This window comes from Tupaia chinensis, unplaced genomic scaffold (genome assembly GCF_000334495.1).
Source record: "Tupaia chinensis unplaced genomic scaffold, TupChi_1.0 Scaffold000066_1, whole genome shotgun sequence".
In the NCBI taxonomy this organism is placed as follows: domain Eukaryota; kingdom Metazoa; phylum Chordata; class Mammalia; order Scandentia; family Tupaiidae; genus Tupaia; species Tupaia belangeri.
In genome coordinates, this window is record NW_006159525.1 from 8,081,943 (window position 1) to 8,100,100 (window position 18,158).

The 18,158-nt window shown below is 36.7% G+C and overlaps 1 protein-coding gene across 1 annotated transcript in view; it reads left to right on the plus strand.

Moving 5' to 3' along the window:
• DNER (delta/notch like EGF repeat containing) overlaps window positions 1-18,158 on the plus strand; it is a 234,775-nt gene that overhangs the window by 199,623 nt on the left and 16,994 nt on the right. The window contains exon 11 of the mRNA XM_006141980.1: window positions 12,464-12,595. Within this exon, the coding sequence (XP_006142042.1) occupies window positions 12,464-12,595 (132 nt within the window). The remainder of the gene's footprint in view (window positions 1-12,463; window positions 12,596-18,158) is intronic.

Genomic DNA, 18,158 nt, shown 5'->3' on the forward strand with positions numbered 1-18,158 from the left:
AACCACGGTCGACTACGTGGGAGTCCAGCGACATAGCCATTACGCTAACTGCTGGTTCCCAAGAGAGATTTTTTTGAGTAGGATGAATGTGCTTACCAGAGAGACAGAGACAGACAGAGAGAAAGTGAGAAATCACCCCCAGAGGGGATGGCCATGCCACAATCTTTTCTCTTCCAGTCTTAGGATTTTGGTCATGCATGCACATGAGCCTGACATGAGTTTTAAGCTGCCAGGTCTGGGGCTCATACTGCAGTCGACTACATAGGAGTCCAGTGATGTAACCATTACACCATCTGCTGGTCCCTCTTTCTGTCTTTTAATTTAATTGCTTTTCAATATATTTTTTTCAATTCACAATAGAGTATCCTACAATCTCCAGCTCATTTTCATGGGAAAATACTGTTAATGTTTTAATCTCATTGAAATCTTAATTTGCATTTCTTTGATGGTAAACATCTTTCATATGTTGATTGCTGATTTGTATATCTTTCTTGTGAAGTATATTTTCAAGTCATTCGCCCATTTTTAAAAACATAGGGTTGGCTGATAGCATAATGGTTATGTTACTAGACTTCCACATAGGTGACCATGGTTTGAGTCCCAAATCTGGTGGCATGACCTCTCTTCCATTCTCCTCTCAGGATCTTGGGCACGCATGGACACACGCCTGGTGTGAGTTTAAGCCACCAGGTCTGGGTCTTGAACCACAGTTGACTACATGGAAGTCCAGCGACATAGCCCTTACACCAACTGATGGTCCCAAAAATATTTTTTTATTTTTAGATACTTAAAGCATCACATGCAGTCACAAGTAATGGTAGAAAGGTCCAGTGTAATCTTTGCCTAGTTTCCCCTGATGACAGCGCATTGTAAATCTGCAGTACGATATAACCAGGAACACTGACAGGGTTTTGGTCACCACCGTGAGGAATCCTTATGTGGGCCTTTTATATCAATACCCATTTTCTTCCCAACACCACACCTCTTTAAACCCTGGAAACAAGGTGTGTTGTGAATTTTTATAATTCGTTACTTCAAGACAATTATATAGATAGAATCATAGCATGTAATCCTTTGAGATTGAATTTTTCACTCAGCATAATTCTCTGGAGATTCATCTAGGTTAATTTATGTCTTAGTAGTTTTTTTCTTTTGATCAGTGAGCAGTATTCCACAGTGTGGATGTTTCACAGTTTAACCATCCACTTATTGGAAGAACTTTGGGTTGTTTCCAGTTTTGAGCTATTTTAAATAAAGTTGCTATAAACTTTCATATGCAAGTTTTTGCGTGAACATAAATTTTCTTTTTTTTTCTTGTAGAGTTCGATTGCTGGGTCGTATGTTAGTACAATGTTTAGTTTCACAAAAACTGCCAATGTGTTTCCTGAGTCATATGAGCGTTTTTCATTCCCATTGAGGATATATGAGTGATTCTATCAGTACATCCTTGCCAGCAATCGGTGTAGTCACTATTTTTTGACTTTAGTCATTCGATAGGTGATGATAAATGATGCTGATTACTTCTTCGTGCGCTTATCTGACATCTGCATATCCGCTTTGGTGAAACGTCTCTGTGTTTTTTGTCCATTTTCTAATTCTATCACACATCACATCAAGGCCACGTATCAGCAGTGTGATGTATGATCATTGGTGTTGAGCTGATCAATTGGCTAAGGCTGTGCGTGTCAGTTTTTCCACATAATGTTACCCTTTTTCTTCCTTCTGTATGGAAGGAAGTCACTTTGAATGGCCCACGCTTATAGAGTGGGAAGCTATAATCCCTCTCCTTGAGACAGGAGTAGGTATGTGAAATATTTGAAAGTTTTCATGAGAGATTTGTTAATTTTTCTCAACTTGCTTATTTCTTCAGTCATTTGTGTGTAAGAATTTGGGCTAGTGGATATTTATTTTATATCTTGCGTTATTATCTTAGGCCTTTAAAATTTGTTATGTTTTTCAAAATATTCTAGCTTTGGCCTTTGAGAGTTCCTTCAGTGGGTTCCTGTGCCCCTTTCACATATTCCCATTCTCATCCTCGTAGCGGTGGTGTTGATATTTTTGTTGTCCTGTTCTGTTTTGTTTTTGTACTTTTATACTTTGTGGCACTGCCTGATGTTTTGATCTCGTCTTGTGTATTTTCTGCCCCAGTCCTAGAATCACTCGTTTTTCTAAGGATCCCCTGTTCCTTTTACTGGAGAATGGTATTAGAAACCAAGCTCCAGCTGGGCTTGTTGCTCCTGGGAAGGCCATCACTTTTAGGCTCTCTCAGATGACAGAGGAAGGCAATATCTGTGTGTGTATATGCATATATAACCCAGATATACATACACATTCATAAGCATTGTGTTATGATGCCATCTCTGTCTAAACATAAATTTATACTTATGTCTAAAATAACCTAAACACAAATTTATAGTTATGTCTCCAATTCTGAATCATCGCCACATGGTCATTCTAGCCTTTCTTTCCTTCACTGAATTACTTTTGAATCTTTGTCAATATTCATTTGACCATATTTGTGGGCCTTTTTTTTTTTTTTTGAGAGGTTTTTGCTATGGGGCGCTGGCGCGTGCGCTCGCCAGCCGGACCAGAGAGAGACAGAGAGACAGAAAGCAGGAAACAGGGGGGATGGCCATGCCGCAATACCTTCTCCTCCATTCTCCTCTCAGGATCTTGGGCACGCATGCACATGCGCCCAGCGTGAGTTTAAGCCACCGGGTCCGGGACTCGAACCGCGGTCGACTATGTGGGAGTCCAGCGACATAGCCATTACGCTAACTGCTGGTCCCTGGGCCTCTTTTTGATTCTTCATCTTTTCCATTAATTTCTATGATATAAACTTTAGGATAATCTTGTCTATACTCAGAAAGACTTTGCTGATCTGACCCTTAGCATAGTGGTTAAGCACTGTGAATTGGCAGCTGGATCCCACATTGCTGACTATGGTTTGAGCCCCCAGCCTAGGTGGCTTGAGCAACATGCTGTATGCATGTGCATGCATGTCCAAAATTTTGAGGAGAACAAAAGGAGATTGTGGCATGGCCATATCCCACTGGAAGGTAGTTTCTCTTTCACTTTTTCTGCCTCTAATAAGTACACACACCCTCTGGAAATTAAAAAACAAAAACAAAACAGAAAAGATTTGCTAAGGATTCATAGGAATTTCATTAAATCTGTGTATCGATTTGGGAAGATCAATATCTTTATAATTCGTAGTCTTCTAATCCATGAGTGCTGAATGACTCTCCATATGTTTAGATCTGCATTGATTCTTTCATTAACATTTTTTGCTATATATTTATATTGAAGATCGTTTCATTTATTTTTAGTAATTGCCAAAAAACTTGTTGTTTAGTTTACAGGTTCATTTCTAGTATGTAAACATGCAATTGATATTTTTTATGCTCATGTTGCGTCCTGTGATCTTCTTGAACTTATTAGTTTTAGTAGTTTATTGTTGTTGATTTCTTGGAATTTTCCACATAGATAATTATGTCATCTGAAAATAGGGGCAGTTTAATTTTTTCCTTTCTAATATGTATACATTTTATTTCCTTTCATTGTGTTATGGCACTGACTAGAACTTCTAGCACTAGGTTAAGTAAGAGCAGACATTTTGCTTTGTTCTCAGTCTTAGGGGAAGAACATTCAGTCCTTTACCTGCAAGTGGCATGTCAACAATAATGATTTTGGATGCTCATTATCAAGTTGAGATAGTTCCTCTCTATTCCTATTGGACTGTTGGAAAGTCATCATATACTTTTTCATAGAAAAATATGGAAAAGATGTCATGACTTTTCCAACAATTCAGTAGTTTGATGATAACTTTAATCATGAATTGGTATTAAATATTGTCCAGTGTTTCTTCTGTATAAATTGATATGATTATGTAATTAAAATTTTTTAAAAATTTATACATTTGAACACACTTTATCACTTAGCTTGTAAAGTGAATTTACCCAACATGAATACTCCTCATATCAGTCCAGTTGCAGATATTTTACGTATTATCAACAGACAATGATCCATTTCTGTGTCCCATAAATGTCTTGCCTCTCTGTTTTGCTCCTTAATTTCTTTCCTCACACTCTCCCCCTTCTCCCACCCTCTTTCCACACTGTCTCCAGTATCCATAACCATTTTCCATACTTCTATATCCTTTAATTTTTCAGTTTTAACCATAGAGTGCAAATAGTATATTTTAAGTGGAGACATACAATGTCTCTTTCATAGCTTGACTTGCTTTACTCAGCAGTAAATCTTCCATATTTGTCCACTTTCTATCAAATGTCATGCCAGGATCTTGTTGTTTTCCTTGTTATTTTTTATTTATTTATTTGTTTTTTATGACTATTATTTCATAGAGTATATGTGTCATACTTTTTAAATTTATTCATCTGTTCATGGACATTTGTTTTGATTCCATGTCTTAACAGTTGTGAATAATACCACAATAAACATAGATGTGCAAGGACTTTTCTGACTGAGCTTTTGCCTATCCTTTGGGTAAATTCCCAGGAGTGGAATTGGTGGATCATATGGTGGTTCTATTTGCAGATCCTTGAGGAATCTCCATATTGTTTTTCACCATGGCTGTACCAATTTATATTCTCACCAACAGTGAAGGAGAGTTCCCCTTTCACCATAACCTTGCTAGCAATTGTAATTTTATTTTTTCCATTTTAGTCATTCATCATTCTGACTGGGGTTAGGTGGTATCTCATTGTAGTTTTGATCTGCATCTCCCTTATGATTAGGAATGCTGAACGTTTTTTTAACATGTTTTTTGGCTATTCATATGTATTCCTTAAAGAGTTGTTTGTTCAGCTCATTCTCCCATCTTTTAATTGGGTTGATCAATTTATTTATTCATTTATTTTTGGTTAAGACCCTTGAGTTCCCTGTGTATTTTGGTTATCAGTACCTTATCTGAGGCATAGTTTACAAAAATATTCCCCCATTCCAAAGGTTGTCAATTTACTCTGTCTTTTGCTGCACAGAAATTTCTTAATCTGATATAATCCCACTATCTATTTTTAGAATTATTATCTGTGCTTCAGGGGTCTTATTTAAGAAGTCTTTGGCTACTCTCATGTCTTGCAGAGTTTCCCCAGTGTTTTCCACCAGTAGCTTTATAGTTTGAGGTGAAGTCTTAGGTTTAGATCTTTGATACACTTAGAGTTGACTTTTGTTAATGGTGAAACATAGGGGTCCAGATATGATTATGTAATTTTTATTTTATACTAGCTTGTATTGTTTTATTTTCAAATATTGAATTAGTCTTATATTCCTGATATCAATCTTATTTTATCATGGTATAGAAGTATTTTAATATATTGTCAGATCCCATCTTCTAATATTTTGTTTAGGGTTTCTGTGTCTGCATTCACGAGGAATGATTGACTAAGTTTCTCCTCCTCTTCTCTGCCTAGTTTTGTTATTGGAGTACAACTAGCTCCAGGAAATGAGCTATGAAGTGTTCTTTTGTCTTTTCTTTTCTTTAAGAGGTTGTGGCAAATTACTGTCAATTCCTTTTTGAATATTTGGTAGAATTTGCCAGTGAAAGCATTTAGACCTGGACTTGGACATGGAGATTTTTTTCTGGTGTGTTTTAAAGTTATATATTGGGCCATCTGGTTGCATAATGGTTAAGGCAGCTGGATCCCACACAACCAACTGCATGGTATGAGTCCCGGACCTGGCGGCTTGAAAGACATGTAGGGTGCTTGTGCATGTGTGCCCAAAGTTCTGAGAGGGAAGTGGAAGAGAAGTGATTGTAGTACACCCTTTATGGTGACTTCTTACTTTCTCTCTCTCTCTTCTGTCTTTCTTTAGCAAGTGCACTTGCTTTAGAGCAAAACTGGAAAACAAAGTTATATATTAAATTCTCTAGTAGATATAAGCCTATTCAAATGATCTGTTTTATATTAGATGAATTGCAGTGGTTTGCATTTTTTGAGGAAGTTGTCCATTTTTTTTTAAGTTGCCAGATTTATGCATTGAGTCACTCATACTATTTCTTTTATCCTTTTAAAATCTGTAGGATTTGAAGTAATATCCCTGTTTTATTCATAATAGCAGTAATTTTTGTCTTTTTCTTTTATTTTTGATGGTCTTGCCTAGCGTTTTATTGACTTTATTAATCTTTTCAAAAATAATTTTTTGTTGCACTTGTTTTCTATGTTATTTTCTGTTTTTAATTTTTTTCATCTATATTACTTTCTTCTTTTTGCATGCTTTCAGTTTATTCATCTCTTCTCTTTCTTGGTCCTTTGGGTGAGACTTTAGATTATTGAAATAAAGTGTTTTTCCTCATTCCAAATGGGTCTATTTAGTGCTATAAATTTTCCTCTGAGTATGCTTTTGGATATATTCGACAAACTTTACACTGCATTCTCATTTTCAGTGAATTCGATGTTATGTTTAATGTCCTTTTAGATTTCCTTTGTATCCATAGATACAAGCATGTTATCTAGTTTTCAAGTATTTTGAGTTTTTTGTTATTTTTCCACTCTAAGTTTCTAGTTTGATTCCAATATATTCAAAGAATACTCTCTATATGATTTCAGGTTTTCTAAATTGGCTGAGATTGTTTTATAGTTTAAATAGAGTCTATATTGGTATGTTTTGTGGGCACTTGAAAAGAATGTACATTCTGTCATTGTCAGGAGGTAAGGGTACTTTGGAGGGTGGAAATCCAGGCTCTTTATTTGACCTTCACTGTTCTGGGTAAGAAGGTCTTTCCTCCACTTTTTTGTGGTGTTTGGTTAGAGTTGGGCAGTCTTTGATTATAGTCTTTTTGTCTTTCCTGGTTGCCCCATTTTGGTTCTTTGGCTATAGAAGCAGGCTTTATTTTGTGGGCGGTAGAGGGTTGGCTTCTTTTTTTCTGCATCTTTGGACATTTCTTGGTTTCTGATTCTCCAGCACCTGGTCTAGAATATATGAGGCTGAAGGAAAAGTTGGAGAACCTTACATCATGATGTTCCTTGGGTCCTGAGGTTTCTAGCTAATCTGTCTCTTTCATGCAACCTCTTGGAATCTTCTGTTGTTTGTTTTACATATAATATCCAGGATTTTTACTTGTAATTAGTGGGAGGAATAGGGAAAATATAACTGCTTCATCTTTCCAGAAACAGATGTCTCACTCTGACTATTTTTAGAATTTTTCCTTTACTTTGTTTTTGCAAATTGATTTTGTGTCCCTTAGTGTGGTTTTATTGGTGTTTATCCTGCTTGGGTTTATTGCAGTCCTTGGATTTGTGATGACAGTTTTCATCAAATTTGGAAATCTTTAGCCATTATTCCATTAAGTATTTTCTCTCTCACTTTTCTTGCCTAGGATTCCAAATAGCTCTGCATTAGACTGTTGGAAAAAAACATATTTTACACTGTCAAGATAGATATACAGTGATTAATGTAAAAATAAATAAATGAAAAAATATTGCCTAACAGGTCAAAGAACCTCTGTTCCAATTATTTGGAAAATAAATTTTCAACTTACTCATATACAATATTCAACAAGAAACTCAAGTGATGTAACTTTTTTCTTTTTGAGTTTCAGTTTGTCTAGCTTCTATGGTTCTGTTTTCAACTTTACTAATGTTTTTTTCTATAGTGTCTAATATACTACTAAAATCATTTAGTTTCTTTTTCAATTTCAGATATTGTAGTTTTCATTGCTAAAAATTCATTTTGGTTCTTTTTTGTATCTTCCATTTTTTTCTCCTCAGTATTTTTGTTTTCTTTAACATTTTGAAAAAATGTAACTAACTCTATCAACTCTCACCTGTCATTTCTAAATCTGTATCTTTAGACTTATTTTTCCTCTGATTATGAGTCACATTTTCTCGCTTCCTTTCATGTCTAATAATTTTTGTTTGAATGCTGGTCATCATAGTTTCAGCTGCTGAATGATTGGATTTTACTGTCTTTTTTTTTTTTTTTTTTTTAACTGTTGGACTTTTTTGTGGCAAGTAGGTTACTTGCTGATCTGATTGGCCCTTTCAAAGTTTGTTTTACATTTTTGGGGAGGTGAGTCTAGACTAGCTTTCACACTAGAAATAGTTATGTCCTACTACTAAGATGTGACCTTTAGTGTATTCATTGAATGTACTGGGTGGTCAATGAAATATCTCCATTCTGGCTTATGAGAATTTGAATACTTTCTAGTCCTCTGTGAATTTGGGAGCACTTCCTCTTTCATTTTGTTTACTAGGCTCCTGAATTTTCAACTTACTCATATACAATATTCAACAAGAAACTCAAGGGATGTAACTTATTTCTGGTACATTTTTCCTGAGTGAGTTTATCTTCTGTAGTAGTCTTCCCTACAAATTACAACTGTGCTGAACTTCACAAACTCTAATCTTAGTCTTCTCATTTCAGTGAAACCATTGTGTTCCAAAGTGGCCCCAGGAAGAACGCCAAAAGGATTGTGGTGTCAGCTGTTTTATTTCTCTTCTTGAAACAATCATAGTCATGAACTGCCTGTTATCCAATGTCTTAAAAGTTTTGTTTTGTTTTTCTTCATATATTTCATTTAGTTGTCTAGTTGTTTACAGTGGGAGGGAAAGATAGATTTCAGTTACTACATCATAATAGAAAAAAGTTCCAAAAATTTTTAGACTCACTTTTTCTGGAATTGTATTCTTATTAGGTGTGTGTAGTAGTTATGGTTGAAAGACCCAGCTCAGTTCTTGGCACATAGGAGGTATACGTTTTACATTAGATATTATGATTGTAATAATTTTCATAGATATATTTTAGTGTGGATTCTGTTAACTCAAAGATTTACAAGTGGAAGTGATTTTGAATTTCTTTGTCTTTTTGCATTTCCTAATTTAATTAAGGAAAACATATAGAAATAACCAGTGTGTTTGTATTCTTGAGTACTATGAAATGGGATAATTACTATACATAATGCCTCTTAGAAAGTAGTAGATTGAAAAAAATATAAAATATTTAAAGTGCAGAGCCAGATTGCGAGCCTTAATCAAATACAAATTTAATTTTAGATTGTCTTCTCAAATATTGTTCAAGGACAGCAGTGATTTAAGAATAATCAGGTTTTTGGGACCAGCAGTTGGCATAATGGCTATGTTGCTGGACTCTTATGTAGTCGACCGTTGTTCGAATCTCAGACCCGGTGGCTTGAACTCACACCAGGCGTGTGTGCGTGTGTGCCCAAGATCTCAAGAAGAGAATGGAGGAGAAGGGATTGCAGCATGGCTATCCCCCCTGAGGGGTGACTTCTCACTTTCTGTCTCTATATCTCCCTCTGTCTTTCTGGCGAGCACATGCACCCTTTAGCAAAAACCTCCCCCTTCCCCCCCCAAAAAAGAGTAATCAGGTTTTCTTTTAACACGGATTTTAAAGTGAATACACAAGTTAACTAAAAATTTAATTGATTCAAGCAAAAGCTTAAGGACTTATTAAGTTAACTATTAGTAAAGAAAGATAATGTAATATTCAGGCAGTCTACTTATAATAGTTTGACAGAGGTCTTTTGACTTCGTGATGAGTTTATTATGATATTAAATACATTTTGAACTTATAAAGTGTTTGGATTATGATGGTTTTATTGAGACTTATCCCCTTGTAAGTCAGCAAGCAGCCATATTAACAAATCTTCTAATAAGGAAAGTTAAAGTGCATATTAATTGAAAATAAAACGTTGGGATGGTAAAATACCTATAAAACATAGTCTTCTTAATATGGCAAAACATAAATGAAGACACATTTGTTTTCCATAATTTATAATACAGCTTGAAACTGAGGACAAAATCATGGTCGCTGTAAGGCAGAGAATACCAGCCATCCTTGGGAGTCTTCTGTTTAAAAATTCCATTGAGTAGCTCCATCATTAGAGTCACCCTGTCTTCCTACTGCCAGCATGAAACACAATGAAGGCTTCAGACTGAGAGCTAGTTGTGGGGTAACTGATTCAGCTAGGAATATAGGAGTGTTCTTCTGCAAAATAGGCCATTAGAGTAAGTAAAGGTGTCTGAGAACTGCACATAATACCAGAGATCTGCCATAGCATGATTACTGTAGAAATAGCTACTAGACAATTGGGCTTCTAACTGGCATGGACTTTACGTCATTAAATTATGTCTTTTAGTCCCCAGTACAGTTCTAAGAATACCTTGGTGGTGAAAATCAAAATGGGATAGGCTTGTCACTCTCTCTAGGCCCCTATTCTTCTCCTCCTCCTCCTTCTCTTTCTTCTTCTTTTTGAGATATTTTTGCTACAGGGCACATATACTCACAGGAGAGACAGAGAGAGACTGAGAGACAGAAAGCAAGATATCACCCCTCCCATCCTGTTATGGCCATAGCACAATCCCTTCTTCTCCATTCTCTTGGAATTTTGGGCATGTGCTCACATGCATCCAGTGGGAATTTCAAGCTGCCGGTTCAGGTCTCAAACTGTGGTTGGTCACATGTGAGTCCAGTGCCCTAACCACTATGCACCCTCTGGTCCCCCCAGTTCTTAAGACTGTGGATAGTTCATAAATGTCTACAGAAAGAATTTTTTCTAATTTTTCCTCATTTCCATCTCACCCAAATCTTCCAATCTAATGGGTCCCAAAAATGTAACAATTTTATCTCATTTCAGAATTTGCAATGTTCAGATCAGCTAAAGATATCTATTGTTTAGCTTTCTTTAAAGTACTTCTTTAAGGTATTAAGGTATTTATTTCTATTAAATACCTTAATTAAGCTTGTGTTCCTAAATGGTTGAAAAGTAGTACTGATGTTTATATTTTACAAGGCCTTGATTTCATCCTTTTAACATTTCTCAGCACGTTCTTGTTTATATGTCTCTTCAACTAGTCTACCTTGTAATGCCATTTGTAATAGCTTAGTCTATGCCCTTTTCCACTCAGAGTGATTGCTCCATTAATAGAAAGACAACCTTTGAAACAGGTTAGTGAGAGGCAATCAATTTCATGTCTTTTCTGTTGACATAAATGACTGTATTTATTGCAGGAAACAAATTCACTTAGACATTACTGAATTATAATCATCCTAGTAGGACCTAGAAATAGTAAATGTTTTGTTCGACAGATTTTACTTTAAAACTAAAATCATCAGATGCCGGGTGCAGAAAGCATGAAATAAAACAGACATAATGTATTTTAGTGTGAGATTCCTCTCTAAAATGGTCTGTGAATGGCATAGGATGGTTTTATAAATGTGAGGTAGACCAAAAGCAGATATAAAAAGCAGTTTAATGCTGATTAAATGAGCATGGCAATAATTACTTCAGTGTGCAAAGAAATGTTGCCTTTTGAAAATGGACAACATGTTTGATCTTGCTCCTCTGCTTTAGTTCCTGACAATAGCAATGCTAGGGTTTTAGCTTTCATCACTTTCTATATTTATCTAAGCAAATGGGAACTTATTTTGAAAATACCTTTTTTTTTTTTGCATTTTCAAACTTCGAAGAATGCCACAATATGAAGTATCCTCTTCTTGTTAGCTTTGATGAGATGTCTTTTAAATTTAAGGAGCATAGTCATTTTGTATTGATGCATGATGATGGCTTTAAAATCACTTGACGATAACTTTATTAATGGTACATTTGATAACAAGCTGTTTCCTTTTGGCTGGTATTTGGTTCACTGTGACATTGGCCCTTTATCCTACCGTGTAGTTTTATACCAGATTCTCTCTGAGGTACGCAAGGATGCTGTGAACAGGTGGGTCTAGACTGGTTCAGGACCTCGAGGTCACACTCTCCCTTAGGGGAGAAGGCCAGAGTGGAGCAGATGTGGCTTTCTCCTGGGCCCCATTTTCCTGGGAAGATTATGTCACATGAGGGCTAACCCTAGACTTCACAGTGACCTCTCCTTAGCGGAGGGTATTTTGCTTTTCTGGAGCTTTTCAGTTCTCCACCTTGGCCCTTAAGAATCATATCCAGGGATTTGAAAGTAGAGCAAATTTTCATAATTGACTCAGGTAGGCATGCAACTATTTCCTATTCACAAAAGAGTCTAGTGTCCAGTTTCACACACTCAAACCCTTGGCTAAAAAGCCATCATAAGCAATTATAAAGGGAGTTGGTGGTTTTCTGGAGTTTCAGAAAAATAAACAAGAGTTAGCTGCTAAAATCCAAAATATGACTTTTGTCATAAAATCAGGAACCAAAGTTCACTTTTCCAATTGACCTGGAAAGATTTATTCTGACTTGAGAATTAGCATCAGCTAGCAAGTTAAATAGACTAAAAGAAAGATTTTTATTTTTAAACCCGTGCTATATATTTTTTTCTTTTTCTTAGTTTCACTTAAATCAAGACCCCTTGTGTGAAATTTTCTGGGAGTTCTGTACTTCATACAAATAGTAGATTGGGTTCCATTGCTAGAGGTCGTGGCCCCAAACCTTGAATCAGTGTTTTGCAAGAAGAATGTTAGGAGCCACTGGTCCAGGCCTTTCACCACTTTTCTCCCGTCTCCCTAGGTGAAGAGTGCGACATTGACATAAATGAATGTGACAGCAATCCCTGCCACCATGCTGGAACCTGCCTGGACCAGCCCAATGGGTATACTTGCCACTGCCCACACGGCTGGGTGGGAGCAAACTGTGAAATCCGTAAGTATTTCCTCAGCACAGCCATTGTTACTTAACATCACATTTCCTTCAGCAAGAAAAGGATATGCCCACTGAGGCCAGAAAGTCCTGAGCCACTGACAGGATGAGGTAGAGGGGCTCAGTGGGACAACCTGAGTCTCTCGTAGCACCCACGTCCTGGCTAAGTACTTTGGCCTTCTGCATTATGCTGCATCCACTCCCTGAGGTTGAGCCCAGCCATTCCATGGGGATGAGAATTTTTAGATGTCATCCAGAGTTCATCACTGCTCATGCAGCCAAAAATGTGCTTAACAGAGAAGCAGTAGAATCATATCAAAAATGGGAGCCATTGCCTTGAAAATTCAAAAGAGAAAACAACCCAGCATGTAAATCCATTTTGCATTTATGTCTGCAACTGTATTAGATTCCATCTATAGCCTGGGAGAAAATTCTAACAAAGATGTGCTTAAAAGAAAATCTGGAAAACACTTTAGACTATTAAAGCTAAGTGTGCTCTATGGTGAGCTAGCAAAAATTTGAAAATGACATATTTAAGATTTTATATATTAAGACAATGTATCTACTAGGATTGGAGTGAAAAGGAGAACTAACATGGAATGGGGTTTTCAGTTGTTTTGAAATCACTAATATTCAACTTAGAAAGATATGCTCTTATTTAAATCAGGTAGGGCAGTTTAATCTTTCATAGAAGAAGAAATCTAACTTTGCAGTGTGTGTGTGAGGGCATGTTTCCCCATTCTACATGGCTTTTATTCATGGGAGTGATGGGCTCCTACCACCTCCGTCCTGGGTCAACAGTGAAGATAGGGGAACCAGCAGTTAGCGTAATGGCTATGTCGCTGGACTCCCACATAGTCGACCGCGGTTCGAATCCCGGACCCGGTGGCTTAAAACTCATGCCGGGTGTGTGTGCGTGTGTGCCCAAGATCCCGAGAGGAGAATGGAGGAGAAGGGATTGCGGCGTGACCATCCCCCCTGGGGGGTGATTTCTCACTTTCTGTCTCTATGTCTCTTTCTGTCTGTCTGGCGAGTGCACGTGCCCTATAGTGAAAATCTCTCAAAAAACAAAAACAAAAACAAAAACAAAAAACAAAAAAAACAAAACAGTGAAGATAGTATTTGACCTCTTCTTATTTCCTCACTCTTTGCCTTTCCTCTTAGTTCATAACTTGAGAAGGAAGAGCATAATTATTTTCAGACCTCTCCCTCTAGCTTCCCAAGTCCTCCTATTCAGAATGGTTTTAGGACCAACTCACCTTGTTACATAGATGAGAAATACTCTCCTGTTAAAGAGAGAGAGACGGGATAGAATGATTCCATTGGTAATAATGTTAAGAGCTACAATATGGTGTAGGATGTGAAGTCCAGTCTGGTGGAATCTGATGGTGGAAAGGATCCCATATCTGGATCAACAGGCCTATCTGTGTTTTTTTTTTTTTTTTTTTTTGTCTTAGAATGGCTGTCATTGTATGCCTGCATTTAGTTGTGCTGAGACTCAGTTTACTTATCTACCAAATAGCACAAATTTTTATTCTCAAATTTGATAATTTTGTGAAATGAGAAGTTAGTGCCTTGGGGCAGAATAATACCTGTTTATAACTTTAAAAAATTATTTATACATTTCATTGCTATACACCATTTAGATTGTAAGAGATTTTACCTAGCATGATACACATCTCAGTCCAGTTGAGAATACTATACACATTCTCATCAACAGGTAACAAACCATATCTGTGTCCCACAAATATCTTATCTCTCCTTATTTTTCTCTTAATTTCCTTTTCTGCCCTTTTTCCCTCCCACACTCTCCTTCCACTTTTTCTCTAGTGTCCACAGCAATTTTTAATGCTTTCATGTCCTCCAGTCTTTCAGTCTCTACCATAGAGTGCAGACAGTCTGTTTATGTTAAGTGGAGACATAAAATGTCTCTCTTTCATAGCCTGACTTGCTTCACTCAGGAACAAATCTTCCATATTCATCCACTTACTATCAAATTACAGGGCCTTGTTGTTTTTTATGACTGAATGGTATTCTATGGAGTATATGTGCCACACTTTTTCAATCCATTTATCTATTTGTGGACATTTGGGTTGGTTCCATGTCTTAGCAATCATGAATAGTGCTGCAATATATATATTTGTGAAATACCTGTTTATAACTTTAAAAATCATATTTATGAAGAAAAGAGTATAGAAGAATATGGTTAAGAAAAGTCAAGAACACATAGATATTCTCAAGAAATTTTGAAGTTCTATAAATCATTTAAAAAGCCTAAATTTTTACTTTCTTCTGGTGATGGTAATATAGGCAGAAGATTTTTTTTTTTTTGAGTGATTTTTGCTATACGACACATGCGCTTGCCAGAAAGACAGAGACAGAGAGACAGAAAGCAAGAAATATTCAGGGATTCTGGGAATCAAGATGTGGCCATTATAGGGGGACCGTTATTCCTGTCACCCCACCCTATAAATGGTGGATCACTCCTCCTCCTGTTTGTTCTTAAACATTATAGTATTTTTGAGATGATTTAGAATTGTTACCGCATCGTGCTCATCATTAGGCTAATTTTTTTTTTAGAGAAATATTTTTTTATCATAGGGCATGTGTACTTGCCAGAGAGACAGAGAAAGAGAAATAGAGAGACAGAATGGTAGAAATCACCCCCAAGAGGGAGGGCCACACTGCAATTCCTTCTCCTCCATCTTCCTCTCAGGATTTTGGGAATGCACACACATATGCCCAGTGTGAGTTGTACCCCTCTGGATCTGGGACTCGAACTGCAGTAGACTACGTGGGAGTCTAGCAATGTAACCATTGTAATCAATGTAACCAATGTAACACCATCTGCTGGTCCCAAGCTGAGTATTTTCATAACATAAACATAACTTGTACTACTGGCAAGTGAGGCTTCAGTGAAAAGAATAAGGGCTACTCAGGTCAAGGGAGCTGGGCTTGAGGCTGGAGTCTCCTGCTACCCAGCCAACCATGAGAGGGGTATCTCGTCTCTCTGCAGCCTAGTTTCTTCATCTGTAAAATGAGGATTAAGTGATATAATTAAGCATTCACTCCTCCAGCTCTAAAATGATAGGATTCATCTTTAAAGTAGTAGTATACTATGCCAGGAACCCAAATTATAAGACAGATTTTTTTCTTCTTGTTTTGCTCCATTTCAAAGTACCATGAACATTTACTATTGCTCATGGGGAAAAATTCTGTATGAAATATATATGGTATACTGATAAATAACACAGTGTATGCACATTCTGAAAACAGCCTCCATCAGCGACGGGCTTTGCACATGGAAATGAATTGATTTTCCTATCACTTTTCACTAGAGATTCTGAGATCTTAGTGAGATTTATATACTAATTGATACCATTTTAGATGTTCCACTGTTATCTCCTATGCCTGGTATTTACCCCAATAATGAGTGTTTCTTAGAAGTTTGCCCCATTTAGTTATCGGTCTCCTACTCAGTAATAAGCCAAAATCTAGGCTACTACATAGATTTATCAAAACCATTATGAAAAATCCTACTAGAATCACTGTAATAGTTGTAGTGTTTCATGTATGTTCTGAATCAAACGCAAGCCCAAAGCTCTGGAAATTAACAGAACAACCCTGGTAAAATTTAATTCCCGAAGGACCAGCAGGTGGTGTGGTATTTAATGGTATTGGATTCTCACATGGCTGATCATAGTTTGAGTCCTGGACCTGGTGGCTTGCTTTCTCACTTTCTCTCTCTCTGTCTTGCTCTGTCCCTCTCTGGTCAAAATTAAAATAAATAAATGAATAAATTAAAATAAATAAATAAAGTTAAATGAAATAATTCTTAAAAAAATATTTAACTCTTTGCCATTCATTCTTGCCACCTTGAGACTGACCACAATTTTTTTTTTATTTTAATAAAAGAAAAACATGCATTCTTAGAGTTAAGGTCTAAAAATGGAAATTCCGATAAATCATTACATAGTGGTGTATTGTAACTGTAACATCTACATGGTTGTAGTGCCAATCATTCTTGCAGATTGACAATTGGCCAGTTCTATACATTGTTCAGTTGAATCTGTGGTTAAACTATTGAATTAAAGGTATTCTGCAGTCAAAAAAATAGGCAAATAGGCTATCTTGGATTTATGCATTCAATCGAAGGTCTCCTTATTATTAGGTTCTGAATATAGTGCCTATATATATATATTAACGAAACAGTTCTTGCCTTTAAGAGTTTGTAATCTACTGTAAGTCAGAAGATGTGATGAGAGTTTCTGTAAAGCTTTGCACAGGCACCTCCAGGCAGCCAGGGAACAGGAATATACCTCCTCCTGGAGCCATGAAGGAGTATATACATGGATGTTTGGACCCCCTCTTTTCAAAGTAGATGGAATTTAGTAATAGTTGAGGCAACTCATCAAATGATTGTATTATGTGAGCAGACCTTATTGTAAAAATAGATTAGGTTCTTTGATTACTTGTTTATACCTTTTATGTAAAGTAGAATTTTTAAAAAAGATTTTTACCATAGGGCACATGTACTCACCAGAGATGGACAGACAGAGACAGAGAGAGAAAGTGAGAAATTGAGGAATCAATTCCTGGTGGCAATGACAATGCCACAGCCCCTTAGTCTTCATTTTTCTCTTGGGACTTTTGTGCACAGATGCACACATTCCTGGGGTGTTTCTCTAGCTGCTGGGTCCAGGACTTGAACACCAGACTGGGCCATGTAGGATCTGGTGCCTTAACTACCATGCCACCTACTGGCCTTGTAAACTAGAAATTAAAAAAAAAAATTAATCTCCTTCCCCATCCAGATCCCTACTTCACTCCCCAAAATGGTAACAAGTGTTAGCCATTCATTGTATGTTTTTTCAGAGGTCTTCAGGCAACATTCGTTTCTCTTTTCTCCCATACAAATGGGACCATTCTATGGATAGTCTCCTTACTTTATGTTTAATAATCAATCTTAAAGGTTTATACATATTGGATGATGCGGATTTACCTCATCTTTTAATATACCACTTGGTATTGACATTCTTTAGGGTTCCATATTTTATTTAATCAGAACCCCTATCAATAGGCATATTTTCCAATTCTGTATTTTGTTATTAAAAGCAGTACTAGAATGAACATTTTTAAAAGAATTATTTATTATTATTATTATTTTAATTCACCAGAGAAAGACACACACACACACACACACACACAGACAAACACACATGGGGGGAGGGGGGAAGAAAATGAGAAAGCAAACTGCCAGGTCTAGGATTTGAACCATGGATTACCATATAGGAGTCTACCACCTTAACCACCATGCCATTTGCTGGTCCCTAGAATAATGATTCTTCTAGTACATCTGTCTTGGTCCATTAAGGTTGCAAAAATACCTTAGGCCAAGTAATTCATAAACAACGGAAATATGTTGCTTTCAGTGATCGAAGTTGGAAAGTCCAAGATTAAGACTCCCATAAATTCAGGGCCCAATGAGGGCCTGTTCCTTGTAGATGGCATCTTGCCATCAAGGACAAGGCAGCATTCTGGGGCCTGTTTTATATGAGACTAATCC